The 14,584-nt window shown below is 41.3% G+C and overlaps 1 protein-coding gene and 1 long non-coding RNA gene across 2 annotated transcripts in view; one reads left to right on the forward strand and one right to left on the reverse strand.

The window, feature by feature from the left end:
- Nucleotides 1-14,584, forward strand: part of LOC139377350 (E3 ubiquitin-protein ligase HECW1-like) — a 45,369-nt gene that overhangs the window by 16,950 nt on the left and 13,835 nt on the right. Inside the window, exons 12-23 of the mRNA XM_071120376.1 lie at nt 367-491; nt 676-818; nt 1,029-1,214; nt 1,440-1,574; nt 1,736-1,841; nt 1,998-2,094; nt 10,347-10,430; nt 10,523-10,626; nt 10,786-10,900; nt 11,076-11,189; nt 11,370-11,522; nt 13,737-13,835. Coding sequence (XP_070976477.1) covers nt 367-491; nt 676-818; nt 1,029-1,214; nt 1,440-1,574; nt 1,736-1,841; nt 1,998-2,094; nt 10,347-10,430; nt 10,523-10,626; nt 10,786-10,900; nt 11,076-11,189; nt 11,370-11,522; nt 13,737-13,835 — 1,461 coding nt within the window. The remainder of the gene's footprint in view (nt 1-366; nt 492-675; nt 819-1,028; nt 1,215-1,439; nt 1,575-1,735; nt 1,842-1,997; nt 2,095-10,346; nt 10,431-10,522; nt 10,627-10,785; nt 10,901-11,075; nt 11,190-11,369; nt 11,523-13,736; nt 13,836-14,584) is intronic.
- Nucleotides 1,456-14,584, reverse strand: part of LOC139377351 (uncharacterized) — a 28,953-nt gene continuing 15,824 nt past the window's right edge. Inside the window, exons 2-3 of the long non-coding RNA XR_011627998.1 lie at nt 1,712-1,848; nt 1,456-1,558 (exon numbers count right to left, since the gene is read on the reverse strand). This is a non-coding gene — a long non-coding RNA (uncharacterized lncRNA). The remainder of the gene's footprint in view (nt 1,559-1,711; nt 1,849-14,584) is intronic.

The following is a 14,584-nucleotide window of genomic DNA, read 5'->3' on the forward strand; positions in this document are numbered from 1 at the left end:
AATAATAAAGGTATATTCTTTAAAAAGTATGTATATCTATATAGGTATGTGTACAGTATGTGTATATGTATGCATACGTATATGGATATATATATTTACCCCAAAAAATATATGGGGGATTAGAAATGATGCAGACAATTACATTGATGGAAGCAACAATCTTTCCGCAATATTAAGCTGATTCACCTCTTAAAAAATAAATGTAAAAAAGTAATGTATCTTAGTTCAATATATTTTTAAAGATATTTTACCTTAATCATCTTATTAACAAGCCGTTTCTTACACATTTAAAGGAATGGTCTAGATTGAGGCACTGTTGCTCTGACTTAAGGATGTTTAGTAAATGTGTGCTGATGTGTTTGTCAGGTACCAGAGCATCCAGAGGACCATGGCCACAAACAGGAGTGAGAATGAAGGAAGCAGAAGCAGGAGTGAGAGAACAAGCCTCAACAACAACAGCAGTGAGACAGACTCTCCTTCGATGGCTAATGGTAAGTGGGACCACACCACAATGTCACAATTACAGAATGCAATAAACTGAAGTGTAATCTTCCATTGTAAAAAGTAATGTCATGGGTATACAAAGGGGTTTTCAAAGTTTTCCACACAATCTAGTACTCGACTGTCACCATTCAGTTAATGGTTTCTTTGTTCTCTCCTGGTGTCTGTGTGTAGAGCTGAGAAGAGACAGCTCATCTTCCTCCTCCTCCTCGTCATCATCTCCAGTCAACAGTCAGAAGATCACAGCTCTGTTACAGAGCCCAGCGGTGAAGTTCATCACACACCCAGAGTTTTTCACTGTCCTCCATGCCAACTATGTGAGTACCTATCTCCCTAGTGGACAATTATAACTATACACAGTGGACAATTAGAACAAACAATTCCCTTTTGAACACCAATACCAATGCTCAGTAACATATTCTAGTCTTCAGTAACAGATGCTGAATATTCCTCCATTGTGGTTCAGATTGGTTGCGTATGGTGTTTCTAGTTTCCAGGGTCATGCTGTTATGTTTTTCTCTTCTCAGGGAGCCTACCGCATGTTCACCAGCAGCACGTGCCTGAAGCACATGATCCTGAAGATTCGTAGAGACGCTCGTAACCTTGAGAGGTACCAGCACAACAGAGACCTGGTCACCTTCCTCAACCGCTTCTCTGACGCCCAGTTTGAACTGCCCCGGGGCTGGGAGATCAAGACTGACCCTCAGGGCAAGGTGCAGAGACATCAACCCTTAGTTCATCCACAGCTAACTCCCCCACTTATTCACATAATAGTTTATTGTACCTTGGTTGACAAGATGGAAAATATGTTTTTAAAAAATGAATAAGTTTACCAATGATTCTATTGATTTGGCCTTTGTCTTCAGATCTAGCAGTGTTTAGATTTGTGTTTTTAACTTTGGTATGTTTTTTCCTGTAACATCTTCTCTGTGGTCCAGAACTTCTTTGTGGACCACAACAGCCGAGCGACCACGTTCATCGACCCGAGAATCCCTCTTCAGAACGGTTGTCTGCCCAACCACCTGACCCACAGGCAGCACCTACAGAGATTACGCAGCTACAGTGCTGGAGAGGTCAGAAGTCAACCAGTACTATAGAGAATACATGTCCTTGTTTTTAAGTGTTGTAACTGTGTGATTGATGACCATAATGTAATCGAATTATGGAAATATGGAATTTAATTTATGTATTTGCTTGTTTATAGCTGTACCTTTTGTCATATGTATTCTGTCAGGCCTCGGAGGTGTCCCGTAGTCGAGGTGCGGCCTTGTTGTCACGGCCTGGGAACAGTGTGGTGGCCGCGATGCGGAGCCAGCATCATCCTGATCCAGTGCCACAAGGTGCGTCCTGTACATACAATACACAAAGCACACAAACCATGTGTTATAGTTTCTGCTGTGTGATACAGTTTCTGCAGTTAGTCTGTGTGAGTCAATTTCTGCTGTGTGAGTCAGTCTAACTGTCTTCTGAATTCAATGTCTTTGTTCCATTCACAGCTTATAATGAGAAGATCGTGGCCTTCCTCCGTCAGCCTGGAATACTAGAAGTTCTTACGGAGCGCCAGCCAGCCCTGTCCAGGAACCATTCCCTGAGGTAGATATACACACTGGGGGATGAATTTGATATAATTTTTTATATGAGGACTTTGTAGATTCAGGGAATGTGAATATCTCAATCACTGCTGTACTGGTACCATACTTCCATAACTGAAGTTCCCACTCTGAAAAATAAAGGCTAACACTTTACATTACAGTGCCCTTAATGTGTAACTACATGTAATTAGTGTAACAAGTATTGTAATTATGCATTATTACACTGTACTTAGCAGTAACCATAACCTTAGCCCTAACCCTAGCCTCAACTCTAACCATAGCTTCATGTCCACATACTGGTTCAACCCTTACCTCACCCTAGCCTCAACCACAACCCTAACCCTAGCTTCATGTCCACATCCTGGTTCAACCCTAACCTCAACCACAACCCATGTCCAAATCCCAGTTAAACCTTAAGCCTCAACTTGAACCCCTCACATTGGGAACCTAAATTGGAGTCAGTGTCAGAATCTATACTTATATGAAGGGATGTGGATTCCTTTTCACAATTCAAACCCAGACCTGTACATAAGTTTAACCTTACAAAGCAACAAACTCAAGCTCTAAAAACATTGAGCAGCAATCAGAATATTGTGAGTAAACCAGCAAATAACGGGTCTCAGATTGTTACAGTGCCTTGCGAAAGTATTCGGCCCCCTTGAACTTTGCGACCTTTTGCCACATTTCAGGCTTCAAACATAAAGATATAAAACTGTATTTTTTTGTGAAGAATCAACAACAAGTGGGACACAATCATGTTGTGCGACATTTATTGGATATTTAAAACTTTTTTAACAAATCAAAAACTGAAAAATTGGGCGTGCAAAATTATTCAGCCCCTTTACTTTCAGTGCAGCAAACTCTGTCCATAGGACAACAATCAGTCGTATATTGCACAAATCTGGCCTTTATGGAAGAGTGGCAAGAAGAAAGCCATTTCTTAAAGATATCCATAAAAAGTATTGTTTAAAGTTTGCCACAAGCCACCTGGGAGACACACCAAACATGTGGAAGAAGGTGCTCTGGTCAGATGAAACCAAAATTGAACTTTTTGGCAACAATGCAAAACGTTATGTTTGGCGTAAAAGCAACACAGCTGAACACACCATCCCCACTGTCAAACATGGTGGTGGCAGCATCATGGTTTGGGCCTGCTTTTCTTCAGCAGGGACAGGGAAGATGGTTAAAATTGATGGGAAGATGGATGGAGCCAAATACAGGACCATTCTGGAAGAAAACCTGATGGAGTCTGCAAAAGACCTGAGACTGGGACGGAGATTTGTCTTCCAACAAGACAATGATCCAAAACATAAAGCAAAATCTACAATGGAATGGTTCAAAAATAAACATATCCAGGTGTTAGAATGGCCAAGTCAAAGTCCAGACCTGAATCCAATCGAGAATCTGTGGAAAGAACTGAAAACTGCTGTTCACAAATGCTCTCCATCCAACCTCACTGAGCTCGAGCTGTTTTGCAAGGAGGAATGGGAAAAAATGTCAGTCTCTCGATGTGCAAAACTGATAGAGACATACCCCAAGCGACTTACAGCTGTAATCGCAGCAAAAGGTGGCGCTACAAAGTATTAACTTAAGGGGGCTGAATAATTTTGCACGCCCAATTTTTCAGTTTTTGATTTGTTAAAAAAGTTTGAAATATCCAATAAATGTCGTTCCACTTCATGATTGTGTCCCACTTGTTGTTGATTCTTCACAAAAAAATACAGTTTTATATCTTTATGTTTGAAGCCTGAAATGTGGCAAAAGGTCGCAAAGTTCAAGGGGGCCGAATACTTTCGCAAGGCACTGTATAATGGATAAAATGCAATATCTTATTGAAGCTAATAGACAGTTAGATCATGTCAAAAACTATGTCCCATTGCTCCACTCAACAACGGGAAACACAAAGACTAATCAGGGAGATAGTGAGTGAGGATAAGTATATTACAGATAAACAGATGGTCTACCTTTTTGGGCCAGATTCTCCAAAACCTAGGCAGTTTTACTTACTACCTAAAATATATAGATCTCATGAGACATGGACAGTTCTCCCACGAGTTCCCTGCGGTAGACCAATAGCAAGTGATTGTGGCTCAGAATCTTATTGTACAGTGGATTGCGAAAGTATTCACCCCCCTTGGCATTTTTCCTATTTTGTTGCCTTACAAACTGGAATTCAAATGGATTTTGGGGGGTTTGTATCATTTGATATATACAACATGCCTACCACTTTTAAGATTAAAAATATTTTTTTTATTGTGAAAAAAACAAGAAATAAGACAAAAAACAGAACTTGAGCATGCATAACTATTCACCCCCCCATAGTCAATACTTTGTAGAGCCACCTTTTGCAGCAATTTCAGCTGCAAGTTTCTTGAGGTATGTCTCTATAAGCTTGGCACATCTAGCCACTGAGATTTTTGCCCATTCTTCAAGGTAAAACTGCTCCAGCTCCTTCATGTTGGATGGGTTCCGCTGGTGTACAGCAATCTTTAAGTCATACCACAGATTCTCAATTGGATTGCGGTCTGGGCTTTGACTAGGCCATTCCAAGACATGTAAATGTTTCCCCTTAAACCACTCGAGTGTTGCTTTAGCAGTATGCTTAGGGTCATTGTCCTGCTGGAAGGTGAACCTCCGTCCCAGTCTCAAATCTCTGGAAGACTGAAATAGGTTTCCCTCAAGAATTTCCCTGTATTTAGCGCCATCCATCATTCCTTCAATTCTGACCAGTTTCTCAGTCCCTCCCAATGAAAAACATCCCCACAGCATGATGCTGCCACCACCATGCTTCACTGTGGGGATGGGGTTCTCTGGGTGATGAGAGGTGTTGGGTTTGCGACCAGACATAGCGTTTTCCTTGATGGCCAAAAAGCTCAATTTTAGTCTCATCTGACCAGAGTTCCTTCTTCCATATGTTTGGGGAGTCTCCCACATGCCTTTTGGCAAACACCAAATATGTTTGCTTATTTTTTTCTGACCACTCTTCCTTAAAGCCCAGCCCTGTGGCGTGTACGGCTTAAAGTGGTCCTATGGACAGATACTCCAATCTCTGCTGTGGAGCTTTGCAGCTCCTTCGGGGTTATCTTTGGTCTCTTTGTTGCCTCTCTGATTAATGCCCTCCTTGCCTGGTCCCTGAGTTTTGGTGGGCGGCCCTCTCTTGGCAGGTTTGTTGTGCTGCCATCTTCTTTCCATTTTTTAATAATGGATTTAATGGTGCTCTGTGGGATGTTCAAAGTTTCTGATATTTTATCTAACCCAACCCTGATCTGTACTTCTCCACAACTTTGTCCCTGACCTGTTTGGAGAGCACCTTGGTCTTCATAGTGCCGCTTACTTGGTGGTGCCCCTTGCTTAGTGGTGTTGCAGACTCTGGGGCCTTTCAGAACTGGTGGTTCCTTGCCCCTATACTGAGATCATGTGACACTTAAAGTCCAGCTGTGTCTAATCTAACTAATTATGTGACTTCTGAATGTAATTGGTTGCACCAGATCTTATTTAGGGGCTTCATAGCAAAGGGGGTGAATACATATGCACCTACCACTTTCAGTTTTTTATTTTTTTTAGAATCTTTTGAAACAAGTAATTTTTTTCATTTCACTTCACCAATTTGGACTATTTTGTGTATGTCCATTACATGAAATCCAAATAAAAATAAATGTAAAGGAAAAATGCCAGGGGGGGCGAATACTTTTGCAAGGCACTGTATTGCCTTGGTCGGCAGGTAGCCTAGTGGTTAGAACACCTGGACTAATAACTGAAAGGTTGCGAGATCGAATCCCCGAGCCGACAAGGTTCTGCCCCTTAACAAGGCAGTTAACCCCCTGTTCCTAGGCCGTCATTGGAAATAAGAATTTGTTCTTAACTGACTTGCCTAGTTAAATAAATAAAAATAGCTGAATATACCGATTTTTATATAAATCCTCTATCTCAGCTATGTTAAGGATACTTGCGAATTTGTCAACAGGCTGAAGGGTTTAAAGATACCAATACATTTTTTTAAATTCTCCATTGATATTAATTCTCTGTACACAAATATTGATACCAAATTAGATCTACAGGCAGTTGCAAATGCCTTTCATAGGTATCCTGACCCCAGTCGACTGGATAGGGTTATCTTGGATTTGTTGGAGTTGAGTCTCACCAGAAATGACTGAGTTCAATGGGAAGTACTACCTCCAGATACATGGTACAGACATGGGAAAGACATTCTCCCCAAGTTTTGCAAATTTGTACATTAGTTTTTGGGAAGAAACTGCTTTCCTTAAATGTAAGACCTTACCATTGCTGCACCTTAGGTATCTGGATGGTATTTTTGGACTGTGAGGAGGCTCAATCTCTAAATTCAGGGAATTCTTAAACCTTTCGAATTCACATCACTTAGCAATCACCATTACACACAATTTGCAATACAAAACATTTGAATTTCTAGATACACAGGTATTTTTCATTCAAAAGGGGGGAGAAACCAAACAATTGGCAACTGAAGTTTTATTTAAGGAAACAGATAGACATGGCCTACTTTACAAATGTAGTTTCCATGCAAAACACACATAAAGGGGGTTGATCAAATCACAATTTATACTTTGACAAAATGTGTAGTTTCCCTGGGGAAATAGAGGGGGCCACAAGAATACTCTTCTCTGCCTTAAGGCCCATGGGCTACTCTAGGCAGTTCCTAAAAGAGGTTAAGGCTGAGGTAAATCAGACCATCCAGACCCATGGAGCATATAAGGTAGAGAAGGATAACCGCCCTGTGGTTCCATTTGTGGGGACTTATTCTCAGGCTCTGGAGGGGTTCCATTCTGAACTTAAATCAAATTTTCAACAGGCCCGGAATGATTGTGAGGCCTTGAAATATTTCAGGGTAATCTCAGCCTATAGGAGGAATAAGAACTTGAAGGACATCTAGTCCACATTCAGAAGGGTTGTATGCCCACTTAAGGGCTCATACAGTGGAGAACCTTAGAATCTTTGGCCTGGTGACCAATATGGGGTGGTCAAAAACTCAAAGACAGAGAGCTGAGTGACAATGGCTTAGACCAGTAAGAACCATTGATTGTCAAGGCCAGGGCTGCCCAACCCTACAGTCCTGTGGGTTTTCAGTCCAACCCTAATTTAACACACCTGATTCTACTAATTAGCTGCTCAACAAGACCTTAACTAGCTGAATCAGATATGCTAAATTAGGGCTGGACTGAACCTACTGGACAGTAGATCTTCAGGAAGAGGGTTGGGCAGCCCGGCTCTAGGCCTCAATGAGAAATTAAAATCCACACAGTAAGTTGTCGCCATCTTGTGGCTGCTTTAGACTTGAATTCTCCAATGGGATTTCTGAATTGGTTTAGGATAAAGCTACAGATTTATTGTCTGGATTCCTGTAGAATTCCCTTCACCTTTGATTACTTTGTGTGGATTTGGTAGAAATTGTGTAATGGAAATAATTCCTCATAGGCTTACTTTAGTTTCAATTTGAGTGAATATTTATAGGAATTTATTTTTTTCTCTCCCTATTTTGGAGATTTGACTTATGATTTGCATTAATGACTTGCACTTATTCCCCATCCCACATATTCTCTCAATTTGAAAGCTCTTCAGATTCATTATTCTTATTTATTATATTTTGGTGTGTTACTGAATATACCGTTGAAGTCGGAAGTTTACATACACCTTAGCCAAATACATTTTAACTCAGTTTTTCACAATTCCTGACATTTAATCGTAGTAAAAATGCCCTGTTTTTAGGTCAGTTAGGATCACCACTTTATTTTAAGAATGTGAAACGTCAGAATAATATTAGAGTGATTTATTTCAGCTTTTATTTCTGTCATCACATTTCCAGTGGGTCAGAAGTTTCCATACACCCAATTAGTATTTGGCAGCATTGCTTTTAAATTGTTTAACTTGGGTCAAACATTTTGGGTAGCCTTCCACAAGCTTCCCACAATAATTTGGTGTAACTGAGTCAGGTTTGTAGGCCTCCTTGCTCGCACACACTTTTTCAGTTCTGCCACACATTTTCTATAGGATTGAGGTCAGGGCTTTGTGATGGCCACTCCAACACCTTGACTTTGTTGTCCTTATGCTTGGGGTCATTGTCCATTTGGAAGACCCATTTGCGACCAAGCTTTAACTTCCTGACTGATGTTGTTTCAATATATCCACATAATTTTCCTTCCTCATGATGCCATCTATTTTGTGAAGTGCACCACTCCCTCCTGCAGCAAAGCACCCCCACAACATGATGCTGCCAGCCCCGTGTTTCACAGTTGGGATGGTGTTCTTCAGCTTACAAGCCTCCCCTTTTTTCCTCCAAACGTAACGATGGTCATTATGGCCAAACAGTTGTATTTTTGTGTCATCAGACCAGAGGACATTTCTCCAAAAAGTATGATCTTTGTCCCCATGTGCAGTTGCAAACCGTAGTCTGGCTTCTTTATGGCTGTTTTGGAGCAATGGCTTTTTCCTTGCTGAGCGGCGTTTCAGGTGGAAATTATAGGCAATTAGCAAGACAACCCCAATAAAGGAGTGGTTCTGCAGGTGGTGACCACAGACCACTTCTCAGTTCCTATGCTTCCTGGCTGATGTTTTGGTCACTTTTGAATGCTGGCGGTGCTTTCACTCTAGTGGTAGCATGAGACGGAGTCTACAACCCACACAAGTGGCTCAGGTAGTGCAGCTCATCCAGGATGTAACATCAATGCGAGCTGTGGCAAGAAGGTTTGCTATGTCTGTCAGCGTAGTGTCCAGAGCATGGAGGCGCTACCAGGAGACAGGCCAGTACATCAGGAGACGTGGAGGAGGCCGTAGGAGGGCAACAACCCAGCAGCAGGACCGCTACCTCCGCCTTTGTGCAAGGAGGAGCAGGAGGAGCGCTGCCAGAGCCCTGCAAAAGGATCTCCAGCAGGCCACAAATTTGCATGTGTCTGCTCAAACGGTCAGAAACAGACTCCATGAGGGTGGTATGAGGGCCCGACGTCCACAGGTGGGGGTTGTGCTTACAGCCCAACACCGTGCAGGACGTTTGGCATTTGCCAGAGAATACCAAGATTGGCAAATTCGCCACTGGTGCCCTGTGCTCTTCACAGATGAAAGCAGGTTCACACTGAGCACATGTGACAGACGTGACAGAGTCTGGAGACACCGTGGAGAACGTTCTGCTGCCTGCAACATCCTCCAGCATGACCGGTTTGGTAGTGGGTCAGTCATGGTGTGGGGTGGCATTTCTTTGGTGGGCCGCACAGCCCTCCATGTGCTCGCCAGAGGTAGCCTGACTGCCATTAGGTACCTTGTGAGACCATATGCTGGTGCGGTTGGCCCTGGGTTCCTCCTAATGCCAGACAATGCTAGACCTCATGTGGCTGGAGTGTGTCAGCAGTTCCTGCAAGAGGAAGGCATTGATACTATGGACTGGCCCGCCCGTTCCCCAGACCTGAATCCAATTGAGCACATCTGGGACATTGTGTCTCGCTCCATCCACCAACGCCACGTTGCACCACAGACTGTCCAGGAGTTGGCGGATGCTTTAGTCCAGGTCTGGGAGGAGATCCCTCAGGAGACCATCCGCCACCTCATCAGGAGCATGCCCAGGCGTTGTAGGGAGGTCATACAGGCACGTGGAGGCCACACACACTACTGAGCCTCATTTTGACTTGTTTTGAGGACATTACATCAAAGTTGGATCAGCCTGTAGTGTGGTTTTCCACTTTTTTCCACTAATTTTGAGTGTGACTCCAAATCCAGACCTCCATGGGTTGATACATTTGATTTCCATTGATAAAAAGTGTGATTTTGTTGTCAGCACATTCAACTAAGTAAAGAAAAAAGTATTTAATAAGAATATTTAATTCATTCAGATCTAGGATGTGTTATTTTAGTGTTCACTTTATTTGTTTGAGCAGTGTATTTTGAATATATATTTTCCTATGGTAAAATACCCCCCATTAAACAAAACCCTAACTCTAGCTTCAACCAAAACACTAACCCTAGCTTCAACCGAAACCCTAAACACTAACCCTTGCTTCAACCAAAACCCTAACACTAACCCTAGCTTCCACCAAAACCCTAACCACACCCTGAAGTAACCCTAAGTACAGTGTAAATAGTGTAATAGGGAGTCATTTGTTACACTGTAATTAACTAATGTAAAGTGTAACCAAATAAAGTTATTATATTCTGTCAGGTTTGATAGAACACACCCAGTCTAGTCCAGATTATAGTGTATGTTTATAATGTCTGTGTCATGTGTGCTTGCAGGGAAAAGATCCACTACATCAGAACAGAGGGCACCCAAAGACTGGAGAAACTAGCATGTGATGCAGACCTGGTGATACTGTTGAGGTTGGTGGCAACTGTTAATATTACCCCCTGAATGTTTCCATTGTAGTATTGTCATTATTTCCATGTTTGTCACTTGTTGGATGTCCCTACAGCTTGTTTGAAGAGGAGATCATGTCCTATGTCCAGCCCTCCTTCCATCCCGGCTTCAGCTTCTCTCCGCGTTGTTCACCAGGGTCTTCACCACAGAACTCTCCAGGTGGTTTGGCACTAATGGCAAACGGAGCCATAGTGGGTTGAAAATGTATTCACAAGAATTGGTCAAAAACCATGTCACATATGGTTATACTTGTGTTATATCCATGTCTCATGTCATTGGAGGACTGCATGTCACAGAGTTGAATGTGCTTGTCAACAGGAATGTCGAGAGCGAGAGCGCCTGCCCCGTACCGGAGAGACTTTGAAGCCAAACTACGCAACTTCTACAGGAAACTGGAGGCTAAAGGCTATGGCCAGGGCCCAGGAAAGATCAAGTAAGGAAAGCAGTCTAAAATGTCCATTAACATGATTACGCACACCTTTTTCAAATACACTTACAGAATAGAACCCTACTGTTTCTAAGAAACAGTAGTTGTGTATGCAAATGAGCACTATACTGTATATCCATGTCTGTGTTGCTGAGCATCCTATGATGTTGTTGTGTTCCAGGCTTATGGTCCGGAGAGACCACCTGTTGGAGGGTACCTTTAACCAGGTCATGGCCTACTCACGCAAGGAATTACAGAGGAATAAGCTCTACATCACCTTCATAGGAGAGGAGGGGTACACCAAAGCTTCTATTTACCTGAACACATGAAAAAGTAATGAACGTGTCAAGAAGGAACCACCTCTCGTCTTTTAAAGAACAAACTGCTCATTTTTGGGCGATAGAGGTTAACGAATGTTTGTTTTATTGGTCTGCTACTGACATAACTCAGGTCTCTTCTTTTCCCACACCATCAGGCTGGACTACAGTGGGCCATCCAGAGAGTTCTTCTTCCTGCTGTCTCAAGAGCTGTTCAACCCCTACTATGGCCTGTTTGAGTACTCAGCCAACGACACATACACCGTCCAGATCAGCCCCATGTCCGCCTTCGTAGAGAACCATCTGGAATGGTGAGGAGGGCATCTGCTTGTCCTGTGTTTAAGCTTCCTTCAAACTCATAAAACCTGGGGTGTGTTCATTAGGCCCAAAAGGGAAGAAAACTGACAAACCAGGAGGGACTACCTTGACTTGTCTATAATAAGAAACACTCTTAATTGTTTTCTGTTGCAGAGCATTTTCAAATGTTTTCCATGTCCTAATGATCATGACCCTGGGCTTGTTCTTGTTTGGAGGAAAAAATAAATGGGTTTAATAGAAATCTCATGTCAAGAGACCTAAACACTTTAATTGGATTTGTTGTTTATTTTATATTAACCCATCCACCAACTCCTCTTCAGACACATATCTTGTGTTTTTTACAGCTTTTCTGCCATACTTACATACATACAGTGGGGAGAACAAGTAGTGTCCTGTAGCCCATCCCAGCCTTGTGCAGGTCTACAATTTTATCCCTGATGTCCTTACACAGCTGTCTGGTCTTGGCCATTGTGGAGAGGTTGGAGTCTGTTTGATTGAGTGTGTGGACAGGTGTCTTTTATACAGGTAACGAGTTCAAACAGGTGCAGTTAATACAGGTAATGAGTGGAGAACAGGAGGGCTCCTTAAAGAAAAACTAACAGGTCTGTGAGAGCCGGAATTCTTACTGGTTGGTAGGTGATCAAATACTTATGTCATGCAAGAAAATGCTAATTAATTACTTTAAAATCATACCATGTGATTTTCTGTATTTTTGTTTTCGATTCCGTCTCTCACAGTTGAAGTGTACCTATGATAAAAAGTACAGACATGCTTTGTAAGTGGGAAAACCTGCAAAATCCGCAGTGTATCATATACTTGTTCTCCCCACTGTACATACATACATACATTATACATTGTGCTTTTATAATAAGCAGTCACATAACAATACATTTTCTAAACATAAGCTCTTTAATCCCACCCCTCAGCTACTCTCAGCCCATCCCATCTATCCCCATAGACCACCCTCGTTTGGTTTCCATGTGCCATATATTTTTCAATTGTGCTATGATGTTTTACATACATTTTGAACCTTTCTAAAATAATATAGTATCCACAGATTGTGAGCTAAAAATGAAAACCTTTCCTACGAGTATTAATCAAATCAAATGTATTTATATAGCCCTTCGTACATCAGCTGATATCTCAAAGTGCTGTACAGAAACCCAGCCTAAAACCCCAAACAGCAAGCAATGCAGGTGTAGAAGCACTATTATTATTTGGCTTTTCAAATCACCCAACACTGCTATTTGTACGGTTCATTTTAAGTGAATGTTGTGATTTTTTTAACCATTCCTTAATCTGTGACCAGAAACATGCTACAGAATAAATGATCTAGTGATTTGGTCTCTTCACAGCAAAATCTACAGAGTTGAGATAGTTAGTTGTATGCCCCATATATATATATAGCATTGTGTTTTTGGCAAGACTTTTGTATAATAATTTACATTGAAAAACTTTAATGTTGAATCAAGTGTTGTTTTTTTGTACCAGTTCCAATTCCATGGCACATGGTTTATGTACATCGAAAATCTCTTCCCATTTATTATGCAACATGTATGGCGCAGCTGTCAACTTTTTGCTCCTCAAATGAAACTGGTATATATTTTGTTATTTATGCCAATTCCTTTCTGATAATTTGTATCTTTAATATATGGCAGGCAAACAAGTTAAATATGCCAGTTTGTCAGGCTTAGGATTCCAAAGAGAATTAAATATTCTTTGCTCATATGATTTAAAAAACGAGTCGTCTGGAGTAGGCTGTGATAGGACCAAATAGTTAATCAATGTGATTTTTAAATAGACAAGTATTTACCTCTCCATGGTTACAGAATCTTAATCTATTTTTGCTAACATTCTGATATACCTCTGCTGGTATACCATCAAGCCTTGGTGTTTTTTCAGACTGAATTTTTTTAATAGAATAAAGTTATTCTTCTGTAAGTTGTCCTTCACACAGGTCTTTCTGTAAATGTGTTAATTTTACATTACTATTAGGAAATCAATCCTGACCGTTGACATCACAGTGTAAATGGAGGAGAATGAAAAGAAAACATATGCTTAAAAAAACATTGCTTCTTTCAAAAATGTAATTTGGTGAATCATTGACTTTATTTGTAATGAGTTTCTGTAAATTCTTTTTGGTGTCATTTCTATATTGAAGATTTTGAAGTTGTGTGTGAGACCTGTCTGTGTGTGTTTGTGTGCAGGTTCCGGTTTAGTGGGCGTATTTTGGGACTGGTGTTGATCCACCAGTATCTCCTGGATGCCTTCTTCACGCGGCCCTTCTACAAGGCTCTCCTCAGACTGTGAGTGTCTCTCGACGTTGGCATTTACAATTCTTCTGTACAGAAAAAAAAATCTCTGCCACGTTAACCTCTCTGGTACAAGTAGGACGCTAGCGTCCCACCTCGACAACAGCCAGTGAAATTGGAGGGCGCCAAATTCAAATCAACAGAAATCCCATAATTAAAATTCCTCAAACATTCAAGTATTTTACACCATTTTAAATATAAAAACTTCTTGTTAATCCCACCACAGTGTCCGATTTCAAAAAGGTTTTACGACGAAAGCACACCAAACGATTATGTTAGGTCAGTACCTAGTCAGAAAAACACAGCCATTTTTCCAGCCAAAGAGAGGAGTCACAAAAAGCAGAAATAGAGGTCAAATTAATCACTAACCTTTGATGATCTTCATCAGATGACACTCATAGGACCTCATGTTACATATTTATATACAAAAATCTCAGTTTACATTGGCGCGTTATGGTCAGAAATGCGTAGTCTCAAAGAAACATCTGGTGAAAGTGCAGAGAGCCACATCAAATTACAGAAATACTCATAATAAACATTGCTAAACTATACAAGTGTTATTCAAGGTAATATAGATAAACTTCTCCTTAATACAACCGCTGTGTCAGATTTCAAAAACGCTTTACGGCAAAAGCACACTTTGCGATTATGTTAGGTCTGCACTTAGCCACAGAAACTCATACAGCCATTTTCCAGCCAAGGAGAGTGTCACAAAAGTCAGAAATAGCATTAAAAGTAATCAC

The sequence above is a fragment of the Oncorhynchus clarkii genome, chromosome 20, assembly GCF_045791955.1.
Source record: "Oncorhynchus clarkii lewisi isolate Uvic-CL-2024 chromosome 20, UVic_Ocla_1.0, whole genome shotgun sequence".
In the NCBI taxonomy this organism is placed as follows: Eukaryota; Metazoa; Chordata; class Actinopteri; order Salmoniformes; family Salmonidae; genus Oncorhynchus; species Oncorhynchus clarkii.